The sequence below is a fragment of the Morone saxatilis genome, unplaced genomic scaffold, assembly GCF_004916995.1.
Source record: "Morone saxatilis isolate NCDOM2014 unplaced genomic scaffold, NCSU_SB_2.0 Contig5, whole genome shotgun sequence".
NCBI lineage: Eukaryota > Metazoa > Chordata > Actinopteri > Moronidae > Morone > Morone saxatilis.
In genome coordinates this window covers 5808009-5827910 of record NW_023340095.1, presented here as the reverse complement: position 1 = coordinate 5827910, position 19902 = coordinate 5808009, and the positions used below count along the sequence as shown (strand labels likewise).

Genomic DNA, 19902 nt, shown 5'->3' with positions numbered 1-19902 from the left:
AGTCTTTTTAATACAAAAATACACTTCAGTGTTTATCCTATTACACACAAACCTTTAGTCCACCATATATGGCCTTTGAACAGTCTTGATTGACGTGCTTGTTCAAATTCGTCAAAAGACTCACAGACAAACTTGTGTGTCTTTGTGGAAGAAGTTTCGCTGTAGGAGAGATGTGCTTCTCTGGGGAACATGCAGTGTAGTGTCTATCATACCTCCACCTGCTGTTCTGCATCTGTCGGATCAGAGTCGGTGGGTTGTTGGTTTTGATGTAATCTGCTAGCATTTTAGTAACGTGTCAAACTGGGCTTCGAGCGTCATACAGCAGATCTTTAAACTCTTGTTTTTCTCCTCAGGAATGACAATCATTGCTGTTTGATTGCGTTTACTTACTAAAGAGGTGACAGGGGACTGTTGACTTCAGGGGTCAGTATCTTATTGCTGTGACTGGATTAGTTGTACAGAGGTAGAAGTACTTCAACACTGCTCAAGTCCTATGTCCTGTTCTTGACACCTAACATGTAAATTGCCTTGATTAGTCAAAGCGATGACATCTAAACTAAAATAATATATCAGCATAGATCACAGACTGATACTGTCTCTATGGAAACAGGCATCTGAAGCAACTGTGTCACAAGTTAACTCAGAAAGCATTTGTATTATATCTCTATATAACCGGTTTTTAACCTTTTCTCAGGAATGAGCTCACAATAGACATTCAGGCGACCTCCTCGTAGGACAGCACTGAGATGTAACAGTAGAGATGTACAATCCTCCATAATGAGTCATTTGAAACTGAACCACCTGGAGCAGAAAACTGCAGCTGAACTTCTTCCTATGGGGTGAAACCTTAAAAGCATGGTACACTTGTGTCGCGTTGGGATGCGGCCTGAGGTTCAACATCCTCAAATGTTTCACGTTGTAGAAACAGCGAGAAGAAGAAGAAGAGACTCGGATGCATTATTGTCTGAGCGCTCTCAAGTTTAGGATTTATCATCGTACAACAGGCATGACATTCCAATTAATTTCAAGATGGTAGAAAGAAAGGCTGCAGTGTCGGGGTAAACAAAAGAAACATTTTGCTGTCTTGTTAAATTTAGATCTTTAATAACTCTCTTTCCTTCATGGGGATAAACAGCAGGCACACACGGACAGGCGATTTACAGATGGCAGTGGGTGCATGTCGTAATGGAAAATCATTTGTTCGCCCTATTCTCAAATTGTTTACCAAATGAACTTGTCATTTTAAAAATTGTCTCTGTACATAAAGTTGTCATTTTACAAATTGTTTTTTTTTTTGTCAATGAATAAGGAGTGTGAGGAGTGGTTATGACAGCCGAGGGAGTACATACTGATGCGGTGAAAATAGAAAACGAGAACAAGGCTGGTCTTAATTCAGTTTCAAAAAACTCATTTTCCTCTCTGGGAAAAAGTCTTTTCTTTGTTTTGCTCTTTTTTTTTTTTCTTCCCTGAATCACATTTTACTAAACTAATTTTTTGTGTGCTAATCTGGAGTCAGCAGCAGTGTAGTGTATTAAACACTGCATACACAATGTAATTTTTTTTTTTTTTTTTTTTCTCAGTGCCAACGCTCTGTCAGATCATTACATTACAGCATTCACTTCCCTCTCAAACACCAGATGGCCCCAGCACAGGCATCTCCATTTGTTTATATTTCAACAAATCAATTTAAAGCACAGCGCTATGCCAGTCCATTAAACTGGAGAATTGTCACTTGTTGTCATCCTCCATTATGACAATGTAGGTGTTAATTTCATTCATTTAGCAGACCTTCTTTGCTTACATTATATACAGGAGTTCTTTGTGACCTTGAACCTATGCACAGGGATTTGCGTTAGAGGGAAAGCAATGAAAACAGTATGTGCATACAATTAAAGGATACAGACACTCTCTTTGTAAACCAAGTGGTAGAAAGTGAAATCTTTCTGTGCACTTTTAAGCTCTTCTTCTAAACTTTAAAGCTCCATGAATACTTAAGGAATTTTGCATATTTTAGCACAGCAGGAGCAAACCTTCTGGTAAATTAAGCCTTGAAGTAAAAAACTTCCCCAGGGTTTGAAAGTTTAAATCTATCTATCTATCTCAATCGTTCTATCGTATTCCGGTTCATTCTACCTACTATTCTATCCTCATCTGGAGCGGATCTTATCTAGAATTAAACCAATTTACACGGCTGTATTTGCCTGATTTGATTATGTATTTATATTTTGGTTACTTACAATAAATAAAGAAAACAAGGCAGCAGGTCAATGTTTGTGACCATTTGTGACCTTTCTTCGTGTACTTGTGCCATAAATGTCGCTGAACGTTCCTTCAGTGTGAGCAATCCTGTTTCTTCCCGCTCTCAGAGCCCCGACAGAAAATGGCTCATCTTTGACGGCCCAGTGGATGCCGTGTGGATTGAGAATATGAACACAGTACTCGACGACAACAAAAAGCTGTGTCTGATGAGCGGCGAGATCATTCAGATGTCACCGCAAATGAGCCTCATCTTTGAGCCCATGGACCTGGAGGTAGCATCGCCGGCTACGGTGAGAAGCACACCCATTTGATTAAGGGTTTGATCACAGTGTATCCACTTTGTAGCTTTGATGGTTTCCAATCTCTGGGTATAGCTGAGGATGCATCACTTATTGGTGTTATTTAGAAACATACAATTTCTGTTCACAGATGGTAGTTTTCTTACTTTAACATTGTGCTGTCAAATGCTGCCCATCACTGCCTAACCCACATCATGTTATCAACAGGCTTTCCCACACGGTGCCCTTCATGCCTGTCATTCTTAGACACACTCTTTTGTCTAACTATTGTTCATCTCTGTAGTCATGCCCTGGTGCTGTCATTTTCTGTTCTCTGCCCAAAGAGTGAGTCAGAAACAGCTGAACAAATTACATTTGTGGGTCAGGTGATCGTATTTAGTCTTTCCTTAACTGTTTTCTGACTTTTAGATGAGTGTAATGAATGCTATTAAGCTCAGAGTTACAAGGAAGTACTTTATTTCAAAGTCAGTTAGTGTACAAATTACTGCATTTTTGAATGAGTTATTTTTAAAGACATCTTAATGAAAGTTGGCAATAAGTAAACAACATTTTTAAATGCTGGTTCCCTTTGTTTGCTTCACCAGATACTTCTTTTTACAGCCATTTATGATACATGTGTGTGAGTGAGTCTATATGTTAGTATGTGCAACACACACTGTTTTTTGAAACAACATTTAATTTTGTTCCAAAAGTTGCGCACAGACTTCTTTTTACTCGCCGTTGATAACATTGATGACCAAAAAAGCAAAATACCGCCCGGTTGTGCAGGTTTTTCAGAGATGCTCGAGGAAATATCCAGCATATTTTAAATTCAGTCAATCGGAAAACTTTGCAAACAAAGAAATCACAGGACTGACATCTCTCCATTCCTTTAAAGTTTAAACTGTACCTTTCCTTGTGGTTCTTTGTTGTGAGGAAGTAACAAAGGCTCTTGATTTCAATACATACGTAGATGCCTTGAGAGAATACCTTTGCATCTCCCTGGCTCTACTTCTTTTATTAAACAGACTTCTATTTTTGATTCTCTATAGCCTGGCAGCTGCTCCTTTCATCATGCTGAATGCAGAGGCATCAACGTTTTTGTGATCACAGTGAACTCCTATCACTTTGTGCAGGGCTCCTTTTGTGCACTGTTGATCTCTCTTTCTATCACTTGTCTCTCTTCTCTCTTTGTCTTTGAATATATATATCATTTTTCTCCCTATATGTGCTATCTAAAAGCCCTACCCTTCATTTTTCTTTCTCTCCTATCCCATCTGCATGTCTCTTAGCTACTGCTCATGCATTATGTCTTCACCCATCCCTGCTTATCTCTTTCCTTCTAACTTCACCTGCACTGCTATTTCTTGGGTGGGATGTGGAGCTATTGGGATCTCATTAAAAAGCTTCTCTTAAGGAAAAGGCTGTAATAAAGTCATCCCATATTCATTAGACATGGTTTCACATAAGCAGCACACAATTAGTTATAGTATACGTCAGTCAGTATAAAGGATATACAGTTTACAGCATTGCATACGATCATTTGCTGATAATTAAACTATTGTAATTCTGGGTACTGGTCAGATAGTTTGAGATATATACTGCAATAACAATAGTATTTGTATAAAATAATTGCTCTTTATGATTTAAGTACCGTTTGTTTTTGTGGCAGGTGTCTCGTTGTGGTATGATCTACATGGAGCCTCATATGCTTGGCTGGCGGCCCGTTTTGCTGTCCTGGCTCAATACCCTGCCCACCACAGTCAATGCAGCGCACAAAGACCTCATCACTGCCCTTTTTGACCGCATCCTTCCAGCCTGTTTACAGCTCATTCGAAAGGCCGCCAAGGTGCTAAACCATCCCCAAGAAACAGAGTTTTATTTCTAGCTGGAAGTGATTTGTATTGGAATAAGTTTCTGCATCTACAGCTACATGAGATAATACTTGCATAATAAATGCATTAATAATTACTTTGGATATATGTTATATATATCCAGTTTCCTACAGCAATGTTCTGAGTCTGAGTATTATACTGAGACATCACTTTTGCAAATTCTAATGTGTGTTGTTTCTTTTGCCTCGATTTCAGGAGCTGTCCCCAACCTCTGACACCAATCTAGTCAAGTCCCTGATGAATCTCATTGACTGTATGATGGATGAGTTCCATGATGAGGCAAAGATGAAGAGCATGAATGAAAATGATATTTGCTCCTGGTTGGAGGTTTGTGTACACATCCACTGCTAGTACTGCTACTAATTATTAATATAGTATTATTAACAATAATAAGATATTGATTGAAAATGTAAACCCTCAAGTGTCTACAGCATCATAAAACGGCCATTATGGGTAATTAGACAGCATTGTTGAGTCACCGTATGCCCACAACCCTACAAGAAGGATTCACAGTGCAGCCCAGTGTCTTGGAAGAAATCTACCACATACAATATCCACTTTTCATTCTCGTAAGTCTCAAGGAAACTGTTTCATTGGATCTGAGTGTTAAAGGTCCAGTGGGTAACATTTTGGAGAATCTATTGGCAGAAATGTAATATAATAAGCATAACTATGTTTTCATTAGTATATAATCACCTGAATATAGGATTGTTGTGTTTTTGTTACCTTAGAGTGAGCCTTTTAAATCTGCAGACGCCGTGGGGTATAATACAGACTTACATAAAGAGAGAAACCACACTAAATGAGTGGAAGCACTAATGGTCTGAACAGCAAGAAAAGAGAGAGACAGTGTCTTTGAAAGAAGACAGCTCTCTTTTTTGATATGGACTGACAAGAGCTAATGGTGCCAGATACACTGCAACATTACAGGGAACACTGGCCATGCATTACCTAAAGGCAACCATCATGACAACGTGCTGACAGACCAATTTTGCCAATTTTACCTCAATACTCTGGTTCCCAAATAGTTAAAATAATAATCTTTAGCTGTGGAATTAAATTAAAAAAACAATCATTTCAAACTATGGTTTTATTTGAAAGGGAACATTTGACACATTCCTTTCTATGATCTGCAGCTTGATTGAGTTATTTTCAGCTTCATTCAGACTATTGTTACCTCTGCATTCTTGCATCAAAGCAACAGCTCAAGTTATGAACTGAAAACAAAATAATCAACCTTGGCATTAATCCCTGTGCAACGCATTGCATTTCTCTCACAACCTCTTCCTTTTACCAAACAGTAAACTTGAGTTTTCAGCCTTTTTCCTTTGACATATACTGTTCCAATCTAGTCTGCCTCCAAACAGGCCCACAAAGAGTCGAAAAGTTTTAGCAGATGAGCCCTTTCTGCTGCCCCCTGCGTGAGTTTCAATTGATTTTTTTGCCTCTGAATCCTGTCTTTTGAAAGTACTGCTATTATCCCCCTGTGGCACACTGCACTGATGAATGCCTTTCAACCTTCTCTTCCATGTTTTTCAGCCAGTCATTATCAAAGTGTTGAATAAATCAGCCTTTTAACAGCAGGTGCTATCATGAGGCTGCTAAGCTCTTGATAGCTCATGAGGCCTCTACAATTTTCAGTTTTCAGTTTCTGTTTTTTCCAACAAAGACATCTCTTCTGTGGATTGTCTCAAGAAATAATCTGTGCACAGGTTGAAGGATTCACATGGTTGCTGTTTGTTTTAATCAATTCAGTAATTTCAAAGCTTGTCTGTGGCAAATCCCATGTTTGTGCAGGGATTTCTGAATGTTGTTTCAGTGTGACAGTATCTATGGTATTTACATAGTTACTTGTTAAAGATCCAGTGTGTAACGTTTAGGAGGATCTGTTGGCAGAAATGTAATATAATATTCATAGGTAAGTTTTCATTAGTGTATAATCACCTGAACATAGGAACCGTTGTGTTTTCGTCACCTTAGAATGAGCTGTTTTTATCTACAGACACCGCTGGTCGTCTTCAAGTGCACCATGTTGAACCGACATTTGTACAGTAGCACAGAACAGACAACCAAACACTGCTTGTAGATGATCTTGTCCTTTCCTTTTACACAGGGCATCTTTGTGTTCTGCCTGGTGTGGTCAGTGGGTGCCAGCTGTGATGATTCAAGCCGGAAAAAGTTTGATGCTGTAGTAAGAGAGATACTGAACGGCCCTTTAAGTGAAGAGACCCGGGCCTGCCATGGCATTCTGGCCACTGTCGAGGCTCCGCCTAAACAGCTCACAGTGCCCCTGCCCTCTGAGGGAACAGTCTACCAGTATCGCTTCATTAAAGAGGTAGGTCTTCTGATCATTGTGCAACTGAGAGTGAATACACTGTGAAATGTGTGTCTCAATCACAACACTATTAAAATGTGTCCCCGCAAAGCTTTTAAGCACATCTGGACCCTGTGCAGTAGTTATCAAAGTTCTAATGCATACAAGATAGTTTTGATCAAGATAATCATGAAATTAAATGTTCTTATCGGTACAGTCAGGTTGTGGATGATGTGGGATTTAACAAAGAAGTCTGAGTACATAAGACTGCTATGGATTTGTCCTGAGTACAAAAGGCTAAGGGCTGGTCGATGCAACATGTAGCTTTACAGCCATTTACTTCATACACATCAACTATTGATATTTATGTAGGCTACTGATATGAATCAATTCTGAACACAAAGAAAGGGTCACATACGATTAGTGACCTTATATGTATCGTCTGTGTCTCTCAGTATGGACAAACCTAGTTGTGTGCTCCATTTCGTCATATTTTCTCACCTACAGTCAAAGGCTAGACAATTATGTGTCCCTGGTGTGTTTTAGTTGAGTAGGAGCACAATACAACTCTTAACCTTTCTTTTTCTGAATTCCTCTTCAGGGCCCAGGCAGGTGGGAGCTGTGGACAGATGAGCTACAGACTGCTCCGTCCATCCGCAAAGACATGCAGTTTAATGAGATCATCGTGCCCACTGAGAACACAGTACGCTACATGGCACTGATGGAGCTCCTCGTCACACACCAGAAGCCCAGTATTTTCATCGGCCCTACTGGTACTGGCAAGAGCGTCTACATTACAGTGAGTCGCCTGCTGTGAATCATATTATTAATGTAACGTTTGGAAAGCACAAAGGTATTTTGCACTCAGCTGAATGTAAGGTAAGCATGTTGCAGATGACCATCTCTAATATATTGTATCTACCACAGCTACTTAACATTACATTACCTACCATAACATTAACTCTTAACCTTTTGTGAAGTGACCAAACAGTAAAATGAATCTCTTGGCTGTTGCCTGGTTTATATTTACTTACTTTAAATATCGCCAGACTACTACTTATCAAAAGGAATGACCCAATTTTTGAATATCAGAATTATTATTCTTTAAAGTGCTGACAATCCACAATAATTATTGAACCAGTAATAAAGATACTCTGTGGAGTTTTCTTGTAAGAAATGTATGATTACATTCAGTGTGTCTCACCAAAATGCCTTGAGGCCTAACAAACCTAAGACCTTTGAGATATTTTGAAACCACCATTGTTTACATGTATATTTGCCATCTAGCAATGTTCTTCGTCCCCATGTTTGCTCCTTAACCGCCACCAACTGTCGGTCGGTGAATTAGCAGGAAACCATCAGTGGGGATGTGAATCACGCTGCCTGCATGCTCATGCACGTGGGTCCTTGTGCATGTGCACATGATGCAAACAAAACTGGGACCTATTCATCAAGAAATTTCCCCGTTGTGCTCCACGTGGTCACAAACTCCACAGGGTACCTATAATAAGCATGAGCTAAATTGGTCTGCTTTTTTTTTTTGTCTCTATTTCTGCCTGTTGTCTATTCTCTAAGGGAATCTGGGTTTGGACTTTGGAAATTATTACTATCACATGCAGAAAAACACTGCCTGTGCTATCAATAACATGTTTCTGTAGGGTGAGCGAGCATTTGTTTTCTAAGCACTGAATTCCCGGCCTCTGTACACGTAAATCATTTGGAGGCAAGACAGCTACAGACACCAGGTGTGAAACGGCCACCTTGGAAGAATACTGAGTATCTCTCAGCAGACATTCAGCTATTTATATCAAGGACTAATCCCCCTCCTTCCCTTTGCTTCATTAGTTCATCCATTAGTGTGCTCAAACTTGAGACTCTGAGGTGAATAGAGATCATCTAACTCGGGAGCCTGCCTTGTTCTCTACTTCCTGCCTGTCTGTGTGGTGGAGCAGCTCTGTCCCTTGCAACCAGTGGACCATGGCTGAATCCTAAATCTGGCAGGAGTGATAAAGGAGCCCCAGCACACAGACCATAAGAATATTACTGGCACCAGTGCCAACAGGCAGCTGTACACAACACTTCACCTACCCCAATGTAGTCTTGAGTGAGACAGAGAAACTGTGCCACTGGTTTATAATTCAGACAAGAGGATGATGATGCACCATGTCTGCACCCTGTGATCACTCACATCACAAGTCCCCTTTAATAAAGCCGGTCATTACTCACATGATTTCACAAGCATGTGTTTGAGCTCTCTGTGCATGTTTATACACATACAGCCCAACACACATGGTATTAAATAAGTGCCATAAAAATAGATTCAATCCAAATAAAAGACATCGAATCAGACAGGACTATATTCTCTGTTCATAGAAACAGAGAGGGCCATTTGTCCATATGTGTTTCATAAAAGCCTCTTTCAGCTTTTAGTAAAATGCACTATTGTAAATCTTCATGACAAATCTAAAAATCTTTGAATTTACCCTTTTGACCAGCAAAATATTACTTCAAATCACGTCCTCAGAGGGCAACTAACTCACTACTAGAGTCATTTTCAGGGTTTAACTGAGATCCGGCTTTTATCTAATGAAATACTCCCTAAATGTCACGTTTAATTAGATTATAAAGCTTATCACAACCATTTTGCCAGGATCAAATTTGAAAATGATCATTTTCCGTGTACCTGTACAGGCTCTCTTTGGCATGCTGATTAAGAATAGAGAGTGAAATTACTTTTTCAACCAAATGCACACATTGTGTATGCAGTGCGCAGGTATCAACCAAGTTAGTATCTTGATTACACTTATTTGCTGAATGAAGTCCATGACATTCCCAGACCTTCATAAGTCACTTGAGGTGTTATATAATATCCCACTAAAAACAACATACAGTACAAATCTTATACTGTACAGCAATAAAGTGTATGCTTCATTATTAAATCCCTACACACATTATATAATCCTTCTGTTGATGGTCGTACAGTACTTATTTGAAAAGTGTCTTCATGGTGATAGTAAACTTCAGTACTATGAGATTTGATAATAATCTGTGTTCATATTTCTAACCTCTCTTGTCCAGGACTTCCTATTGAATCAGCTGCAGAAGGATGTGTACACCCCTTTATTTATCAACTTTTCAGCCCAGACTACAGCTGCCCAGACCCAAAACATTATTATGTCTAAGCTAGATAAGCGGCGCAAAGGAGTGTTTGGTCCTCCATTGGGGAAGAAAATGGTATATTTTTTATATTTTTTATATTCATACGATGATGTTGATATGACTTGTTTGTTTTTCACTTTACACTCGTATCAGTTAAGTGGGTCACTAAAATGTTGGCAGACTTGTAGTCCTTTTATAATAAGCACAATTTTACTGTTTTATTGTATTGTTTATTTATAAGTGTACATTTAGAAACAATAAACATTGTAATTTTATTAAGTGTACATCTAGAAACAATAAACATTGTCATTTTATTAAGTGTACATTTAGAAACAATAAACATTGTAATTTTATTAAGTGTACATCTAGAAACAATAAACATTGTAACTTTATTAAGTGTACATTTAGAAACAATAAACATTGTCATTTTATATATCAAATACCTTGTGGTATTGTCCGTATTGACTCTTATCTTCGTATCTCTTCAGGTGGTATTTGTGGATGACGTGAACATGCCAGCCAGGGAGGTTTATGGCGCCCAGCCCCCCGTGGAGCTGCTGCGCCAGTGGCTGGACCACTGGAACTGGTATGACACGAAGGACTGCTCCATGATCAACCTGGTGGATATCCAGGTTGTATGTGCTATGGGACCACCTGGTGAGTAAAAGCTGTGATACCCTAACCCAGAGTTTATTACAAATATATTGTTACAGCAATGATATTATATGAAAGCCCTTGATTGGTTGACATAATGCAGGTGGTGAGGTGGGTAAAGTGAGTTTTATGTTCCTCTGTCTCTTAACTGCTGCTGTCGAGTGTTGTCGATTCAATGTCACAAACCACTAGCTGCTGTTTTGTGGAGCTCCTCACTGCCTTAAGGTGCTTACAGATAGCGAGTGTTTACCGCTTCCACCTCCACTACAACTACCGGTGTAAACATGAAACCATCCCTGTCCACTGAGGCAGCTGGCAGCGACAGCTGCAAGAGAAAGAGGGCGGGTGCCACGCTCAGGTGCCCACACAGCTACAACATTTGCTCCTGATGCCTGTGCTTTATGGGCGTGACAACCACTGAACCTACACCAGGGAAAACAACGAAGGAGCGACTTTTTACTGGTGTCTGAATTATATTACACCTCCTCAGTGAGGCTAGTGATAATGGGCTTTAATCAACATTTATTTTAGAGTTGACTTACTGTGTTGATTTACATATTATTATGATATTAGGCTAAAATATGATATTGATATTGGCATAAATAACCTAGAAATGTAACAACACAAACATCCTTTAACTGTAGAGCTAACAGTAACAGAAAACATCTCTTCAATGGACTATATTATTGGCTCAGATTACTTTGCAAGTCATGATGAGTTGTGCAAGTTGATCACACCCCTGAGACATAACGGGTTTCCCTATTCTTGTGTGCTGTGTGTTGTAGGTCCAGAAAAATATGTTCAAATACTGAATGAGGTTACCTGTTTTATATTATTACATCACTTCAATCATGAGAGCAATATGTAGTATTTGTTTATGGTTTACTATGGTTGTAAGGTCATCTTTTAATACATGTATGCACTTAAAAACTGAAATAATAATAATACTATAATAGAAACAATAAAATAGAACAGAAATAGCTTCACTGTTCATCAGTGTGGAAAATGATGAATATATGCAACACATAGTAAGGGCACCATAAAGCACTGGGTTAGTTAGAATACCAGAAACACTCGGTGGAAGAATTATCAGAAGTGTTATCTCCGTATGAGACGATAGTTTGTCGTTTTTTGTCCTGCTTGTTTCTTAGGTGGAGGGCGGAACCCTGTCACGCCTCGGTACCTGCGCCACTTCAACATGATCACCATTAATGATTTTGATGACAAGACCATGTATACAATCTTCTCTAGGATCATGGACTGGCATTTCACCATACGGTAACTACATATCATGTGCGATTTGTTTAGTGTTCATAGGAAGGTTCACAACCAAACTACTCTGGCGAACATGAACCACATCTTTCAGTGTTAGTGTTAAGTATATGGAATTCGACCCACAACTTTAAGTTTTGGTGTCCCACCACTTTTTAAAGTTATTACTAGCCAAAGATTTGTATGCCATCACAATATTATAACAGACAGGGAGCTAAAAGTTCAGAGGATAAGTTATTCTACACATCAGTTTATGTTTCAATAATTAGAGGATTAAAGATGTTCTTTTTCATTCGCTCTTACTGCACTGCTTCAGTGTTTACTTCAGAGACCACAAGTCCTCAAGCAATCAAATCTGTTGGATACGTTTCAAATCTATCCAACCACTCTTGCAAATAGAGCTGTCACTTGCATTTTTAACAAGATTTCACCCTTTGACAGTTTTTGGTGGTTTGGAAATACATTGTTAATGTTAATGGTAAAAAAAGCATCCTTGATCACTGTGTGTATGTATTTATCTTACACATTTTTCATTGATACAACCACAAATTCAATTTCATGACTAAACTTTAGGAAATAATCTGAATGGGATCTGAGCTATGAATCAACTATTTCTTCAACAGGTTTTCTTTTCCCAAGCCATATGCAGCCCTGACCTCTCAGATTGTTACCAGTACCATGTCAGTGTATCATGAGGCCACCGAGAACCTACTACCTACCCCCACAAAGTCCCATTACTTGTTCAATCTGCGTGATGTCTCTCGGGTCATCCAGGGCATCTGCCTGTCGCGGCCAGAGACTGCAGATGAACAATCTGTCATCAAACGCCTCTGGGTGCATGAGGTAATGTTGTACACAGCAAACAGTGGAAAATACCTGACAGCTATGTAACTAAAGTAACCTAAACATGAAAATAAAATAGAAATATCACAAAAATACAAAAAGTGGAAATACGTAGAGCTGCAATCAAGCTATCCCCTGCCTGTTCGACGTAGTATTTCTTTAGAACTTCCTGTCTCTCACTCTTTCTTCGTCTTGTTGATCCTCAGGTCCTGAGGGTGTACTATGATCGACTGGTTCATGACACAGATCGGTCCTGGCTCGTAAGCCATTTACAGGTGGTGTCTCAGAGTCACATGAAGGAAGACTTCCATCAGCTCTTCCAGCATCTGGACCAGGACCAGGACGGAAAGGTCACTGAGGATGACCTGCGCAGCCTCATGTTCTGTGACTTTCATGACCCCAAGGGTGAGGATCGCAACTACCGCGAGGTGCATAAACTCGACCAGCTCCGACAGGTGGTGGAGTCACACCTGGAGGAGTACAACAACATCAGCAAAGCGCCCATGAATCTGGTGCTTTTCCGCTTTGCCATCGAACATGTGTGCCGCATTTCCCGCATCCTCAAGCAGCCAAGTGGCCACGCCCTGCTGGTGGGTGTGGGCGGGAGCGGGCGTCAGTCTCTCACCCGGTTGGCTGCCCACATGGCAGAGGCAGAGCTCTTCCAGGTGGAAATCTCCAAGACCTACGGGGTCACTGAATGGCACGATGACCTGAAGCTTATCATGAGGAAGTCCACACAGGGTGAAGCACATGGTGTTTTCCTCTTTACAGACACTCAGATAAAAATGGAGTCATTCCTGGAGGACATTGGCAACCTGCTCAACACTGGTGAGGTAAAGTGGATTGGAGGGGACGAGGATTGATAGATGAGCTGAGGTCTAGATAACATGTACAAACTGAAGGGAAGATTGATCAGTGAATGAAGGTTTGACTGACTGGTTAGTAAGAATTAAGTATGGATAGATGTGGATGGATAGAATCGTGATTCAGAGAGGAAATGTGCAAAGGTGTCGTATTTTACAAAGCCAGTACCTAAACACAGACCATGCTGTTATATTTTGGTTGTTTCCAGGTGCCTAATCTGTTTGCAGTTGACGAGAAGCAGGAGATCTGTGAGCGAATGCGTGTCTTGGACCGGCAACGTGACCGGGAAAAGCAGACGGATGGCAGCCCCCTGTCCCTTTTTAACATGTTTATAGAGCGCTGTCGCTCACAGCTGCATGTGGTGCTGGCCATGAGTCCCATCGGAGACGCCTTCAGGAACCGTTTGAGACGTTTCCCCGCCCTCATCAACTGCTGCACCATTAACTGGTTCCAGGTGCGTGTGTATATTTGTTGCATGTGTGTATGTCGCACCAAAATATGCCTCAGCTAGTTAATCAAAAAAATAGTAGTTACTCAGACCTTTGTTGTTGTGACTGATGACATTACCAGAAAACCTCACCTGAGATTAAAATACATGTATGGCAGTGGCAGTAGAGCATATTTCTTTCCTTATCAGACGTGGCCTGAGGATGCCCTGCAGGCGGTGGCCTGTCGCTTCCTGGAAGATACTGAGATGACGGATGAGTCCAGAGAAGGCTGCATCAACATGTGCAAGAACTTCCACACCTCGACCATAGAACTGTCGGCTCGCTTTTTGTCTGAGTTGCAGCGTTACAACTACGTCACACCAACCTCATACCTGGAACTCATTTCCACCTTCAAAGTCCTGCTGAAGACAAAAAGAGCGTAAGATTTAAGATATACTGTATGTGTATATTGTGATTTTAACTGGTATTTTATGTTTTTACTACTTCTACTTTAGGTTAAAAGTCGGAAATGGGGAAAAATAATCAGTTTCCATGTGTAAACTAGGTCTTATTTTTCTTATCTCTCTCTGTCCTCGACCCAGTGAGGTGATGGAGCTGAAACGTCGCTATGAGGTGGGCCTGGAGAAGCTAGAGTCAGCAGCAGACCAGGTGGCCTCAATGCAAGTTGAGCTGGAGGCACTGCAGCCACAACTGATTGTGGCCAGTAAGGAGGTAGATGAGATGATGGTGGTGATCGAGCATGAATCTGTGGAGGTGGCTAAAACAGAGAAGGTGGTAAAAGTGGATGAGGCCGTTGCCAACGAACAAGCCATGGCTGCCAAGGCCATCAAGGATGAGTGTGATGCTGACCTGGCTGTAGCTATGCCTATCCTGGAGTCAGCTCTGTCTGCGTTGAACACTCTCACCAATCAGGTAAAAAGAAGCAATGTGGTTTATTTACCTTATATATGATAGTGGAATAGAATAGTGAAGAGCGCAGACCTACAGATGTGTTTTTTTATGTACAGGATATCACAGTAGTGAAGTCCATGAAAAGCCCACCGCCAGCTGTGAAGCTGGTGATGGAGGCAATCTGCATTCTCAAAGGCCTCAAGCCGGATCGTGTGCCTGACCCCTCAGGCTCCGGTAAAAAAGTGGAGGACTTTTGGGGCCCGGCCAAAAAGCTTCTAGGAGACATGAAGTTTCTCCAGAGCCTCCATGAGTATGACAAGGACAACATCCCACAAAATCTCATTGCCATCATCCGCAGCAAGTACATTACCAACCCCGACTTTGTACCGGAGAAGATTCGAACTGCTTCCACTGCGGCTGAAGGCCTGTGTAAGTGGGTTTGTGCCATGGACAAGTATGAGAAGTAAGTTATCTCCTTCTCCTTCATCTCAGTTATGAAAATAAATGTCTGTGCACAAAGCGTTTCATCTGTCTGAGTGAGTAACATGAAGCTTGGTTATTGATAACTTCAAAGGAATAATCACTTTCCTGGTGCAAGTGTGATTAATATATCAGGCAAAATCAAGATGCAAAACCTTTAAAAGGGAAATGTAATCATTGTTCTTACAATCTTAAATGTTACCCACATTTATAGCAGTGAAAGATTGTCATATCAAATAAATACTAATAAATGTCCATATTTTCTAACAGTTAAATAGTATATGTATCATAAAAACACCTTTTCAGCCCCCACATAATAACTTCTCCCATAGTATAAGAATACTAATAACATCACATTATATAAATGTTTTCATATCATATTATACCTTATGCTATGAATCATATAAAAACTATCAGTAAGTTTTTTAAGAATTATTTGCTCATTAAAAATACACAGAAGTGTATATATGTATGTATATATTATTGCAGTAATATTGTTTTTATTTTCACTCTGGAATGATGGCTGTAGATAAACTGAGTATATGTATAAAGATGAACCAAATGACCATTATCACACATTCATTTCACTTTGTGGACATGAAAAATTATGTTTACTTATTACAACATTCCCCTGAGTGAAATGCTTCATGTGTCCTTTAGAGTGGCCAAGGTGGTGGCTCCGAAGAAGGAGAAACTGGCACAGGCTGAGGCGGAGCTGAGTGTGGCCATGGAGAGCCTCCAGAAGAAGCAGGCAGCACTTAAAGAAATCCAAGACAAACTTGCAAAGCTTCAGGAGACTTTTGATGTGAACAAAAACAAGAAAGCTGATCTGGAGAATCAGGTGTTTGCTTTTTTTTAAATTTGTTTGTACGTGTGTTTGTGTGACGGTAAAAGAAAAAAAACGACATTTCAGATGGATCTATGGATATATATGGATATCTAGCTATGTTATGAAAACAAAGAGTGTAACTACAGTTCCCGATGAAAGTCAACAAAGAGGACAATGTGCCACTGACAGACAGGCAAAGATAACTTACCTACTGAGGCCACTGATGGGCCAAACAACTGGACCAAGTCAGTGACTACCGAATCACACAAAGTTGCTCTGACCAGCATGACTTTCATTCTGTTCCTTGACCTGAGAAAACAGCCACAGTGCAACACATTTTTACTTTCCTCCTCCAATGGTGTCCTCCAGGTGGATCTGTGCAGTAAGAAGCTGGAGCGTGCTGAGCAGCTTATTGGAGGCCTGGGTGGAGAGAAGACGCGCTGGAGCGAAATGGCCTTCAACCTGGGAGAGCTCTACAACAACCTGACTGGGAACATCCTTATCTCAGCGGGCATAGTGGCTTACCTGGGAGCCTTCACCTCCAGCTTCAGACAGGTAAGCTGAGGGAAGTGCATAGTATCTATAGATAGGTATAACTTACATTACTTATTGCTCTGCATCTACATAGATTTTTGAGTGTCGGTGAGTGTACAGTTCTGTATTTACCTGTATTTCTTACCTGTTCATGTGTGTTCAGAGAGACATAGCTGCTACCTTTGCTTGAGAGCAGTTCTGTTGGTGCTTAGGCAATTTGCTTTTTCCTTGCACTGAGCCTCTCATGTCTATTAGACCAAGCCAGTGTTTAAAGGTCATCTTTCACATAAAGGGCCATTGTGATGCAGGAAAACAGAAAGGAGGAGAGTTAGTTATTTTTGTCATACAACTGCATCATATATGTTATTGTGTGTGTGTGGCTAAAATCCATGCCCCCAAAATCACTCTCTTTAAGTCAGTCTACATATGCTACTACTGTTTATGTGATTCTCCACCTGTATGTGTACAGTTGAGTTGTTCATACCTGCATATGCTCTTATTTGTTTGCAGGTTAGTGTGTGTGTTTATTTATGCGCAGTAAAGCAGTAAAGTGAAAACGAAGTCTTCACCAGTAGATGTACTCCTCTCCAGGATCAGACAGTGGAGTGGATGAATCTTTGTAAGAGCAGAGAGATCCCATGCTCCCCCAACATGTCTCTGATGAACTCTTTGGGCGATGCAGTAAAGATTCGTGCATGGACCATCGCTGGCCTACCGTCAGACAGCTTCTCCATAGACAACGGTATCATAATCTCGTGAGTATTAAGGACAGACAGTACTACGCCATTTAATAACGAGTATCTGCCACCAGCCAGTGTGGATACAAAACGTATACTTCCTACTTAATAAAGATGCACAGTGAAGTGAATAATAAAACCGTACTTGAATTGTCGTTGGCAGGAAAGTCTGGACAAGATTTGGAAAATGTCTAAAAATTACAAAATGACATGAGCACAAAATGAAAACTTGACTTTCAAATGCCCTTTTTCACAAAAGCAGCATTTTAGAAGCATGATGCCCCTGCAAATTGTTTCTGGAATAAAGGCAAAGCAATCGATCTTTTTTTTAAACCCAGAGGGGCTCTGCTTCCTTCAGGCGTCTGAGCGTGAATATCACCATCGATACTGCTGGCTGCTGTTTATTTTTTATACTTCCCTTTTCACTTACACGCTGTGCATATGGAATAGGTTCCAGTGTTTGACAGCTGGTGTACCTGGATCACAATGGTTACAGGTGACTGAAGAACGAGGATTACATCTAATTAATCTAATGAAAAAATACTATAGGACAGAACTTTGTAACCTTTCCTAGAAGTGACATTGTCTGATTCAACCTTAAGGTGCAGTAAAGTGAAGCAAATATCACAACACATCTGCTTGTTTGTGTAAATGAAGCAGCAACATTGCTTTTTAATCACAATACTATGGCTCCTGGTGTGCTACCCAACTGTGAGCTGTCTAACTATGCTCAAAGTGAATGTTCAGCTTCTCTCTACATCTCAGTTCTTGTCCTCACCAAAAACCCCTGCTGTTGTGATGTCTCATGGTTAACAGTTACAAGATCTCTCACTCTGACAAGGCAGCACCATTTGATCAGCAATTACTGTGTGTGTGTGTGTGTGTGTGTGTGTGTGTGTGTGTGTGTGTTTGTAGTAACGCCAGGCGATGGCCTCTGATGATTGATCCCCAGGGCCAGGCCAACAAGTGGGTGAAAAACATGGAGAAGGCCAATAGCCTGCATATCATTAAACTGAGTGATGGTGACTTTGTACGCACTCTAGAGAACTGCATCCAGTTTGGCACGCCAGGTGAGCACGAGTATTTCTGTGGTTCGATGCCTCGTCTGTTGGTGTCCAGTCTGTTTTGTGTGTGTGCTTCACCCACATTGTTGCAGTTCCTGTCACTGCCTGCTGAGGTCTCTCTTCACCACAGGGACTGATACTGGCTGTGCAGAAACATTTTCTCCTCCTTTGTTCTTTGTTCTGCAGTGGGATAATTCATATAAGCAATATTTCTGTGTGAGATGTTCCAGTGAACATTTATTCAGACCTACTGCACCGTTAGTATGCCTAACTACTGTAAATCATACAAAATCCTTGATGAAATCATGCTTTCTGCATTTTCTTAACCAGAATGTGGGGGGAGGCTATTTGTGCTGTTTTTTCCAGAATGTGCCTACTCGTACTTTTGTCCTATAACATTTTTAGGAGGTATGAGAAGGAACAGCAAGAGAGGAATTAGAGTTAAAAACAGACAGTCAACAATAAAGCCATTACAAAGACAAACCCTAAGTAATGACCTGACTCAGCCATTGGGTCTTTGCTTACTGTCAGACTGCACGACTAACAGTTCGGAGAGTAGCTTGTCCTTACAGGGTGCAAAACACTTCCACCCTCGTCAGCCGATTCTCTTACTTCCACCATTTCTTGCTGTTTGTATTGCAGCCTATAATCCCGATTATGTGCTAGTATTCATTTATTCAGTTATAGCATGGTTCAAATCTCTTGATAGGCCAGGCTTTATGTGATGATAACAAGGTACTGTTTAATCTGCTGAAATATTAACAATATCGAAGTGATGCTCCAAAGTTATCTGAGGAAGGTTGACCTGATTTGATTCTTATCTTGTGAGAGAAAGTTTATCAGCCCTGACTATCACTGACTGCTGTATAAAAACTTAGTTACCACCTCAAGGCATAATGTCAATTATAAATGCACTTATGTCCTTAACAAGAGAACAGCATTATCATACTTAATGTGAAAGCACATTAATAATAATGCCATGCGATAAAGGCATTTGTAACTGGTAATGCTTTACTTGCTTCACTGATTTCTTGGTATTTTGCATGTATGCACACATTCCTGAAGTTTCTTCAGCTACAATGGAAGTTCATTGTTGAGTGATAATCGCAGGGAGCTGAAAGAGGCTGAGGGTTGAACTCGAATAAGTACTGTAATATCATAGCAATGGTCTGCACAATATATAGCTGTAACATATTTAAAAACTAAGGATATATGTTACAACTTGTATACGTTTTTGGATTAAGTATGAGCTTTCATTGCTAGTAAATTGCTTTTAATGTTTAGCGTAGTCTGATGTGGTTTTAGTGTTTTCCTATTTGATGTTGTTTTGCTGCTTTTATGTTTTTATGTAAAGTGTCTTTGAGTATTTAGAAAAGTGCT

At 40.4% G+C, this 19902-nt stretch overlaps 1 protein-coding gene across 1 annotated transcript in view; it reads left to right on the top strand.

The window, feature by feature from the left end:
* dnah7 (dynein, axonemal, heavy chain 7) overlaps positions 1-19902 on the top strand; it is a 63779-nt gene that overhangs the window by 25805 nt on the left and 18072 nt on the right. Inside the window, exons 32-49 of the mRNA XM_035676793.1 lie at positions 2367-2549; positions 4210-4386; positions 4628-4759; positions 6546-6767; positions 7348-7545; positions 9825-9980; positions 10394-10562; positions 11711-11837; positions 12455-12674; positions 12881-13507; positions 13747-13992; positions 14176-14405; positions 14569-14899; positions 14995-15341; positions 16019-16199; positions 16557-16742; positions 17313-17476; positions 18374-18528. Coding sequence (XP_035532686.1) covers positions 2367-2549; positions 4210-4386; positions 4628-4759; positions 6546-6767; positions 7348-7545; positions 9825-9980; positions 10394-10562; positions 11711-11837; positions 12455-12674; positions 12881-13507; positions 13747-13992; positions 14176-14405; positions 14569-14899; positions 14995-15341; positions 16019-16199; positions 16557-16742; positions 17313-17476; positions 18374-18528 — 4051 coding nt within the window. The remainder of the gene's footprint in view (positions 1-2366; positions 2550-4209; positions 4387-4627; positions 4760-6545; positions 6768-7347; positions 7546-9824; positions 9981-10393; positions 10563-11710; positions 11838-12454; positions 12675-12880; positions 13508-13746; positions 13993-14175; positions 14406-14568; positions 14900-14994; positions 15342-16018; positions 16200-16556; positions 16743-17312; positions 17477-18373; positions 18529-19902) is intronic.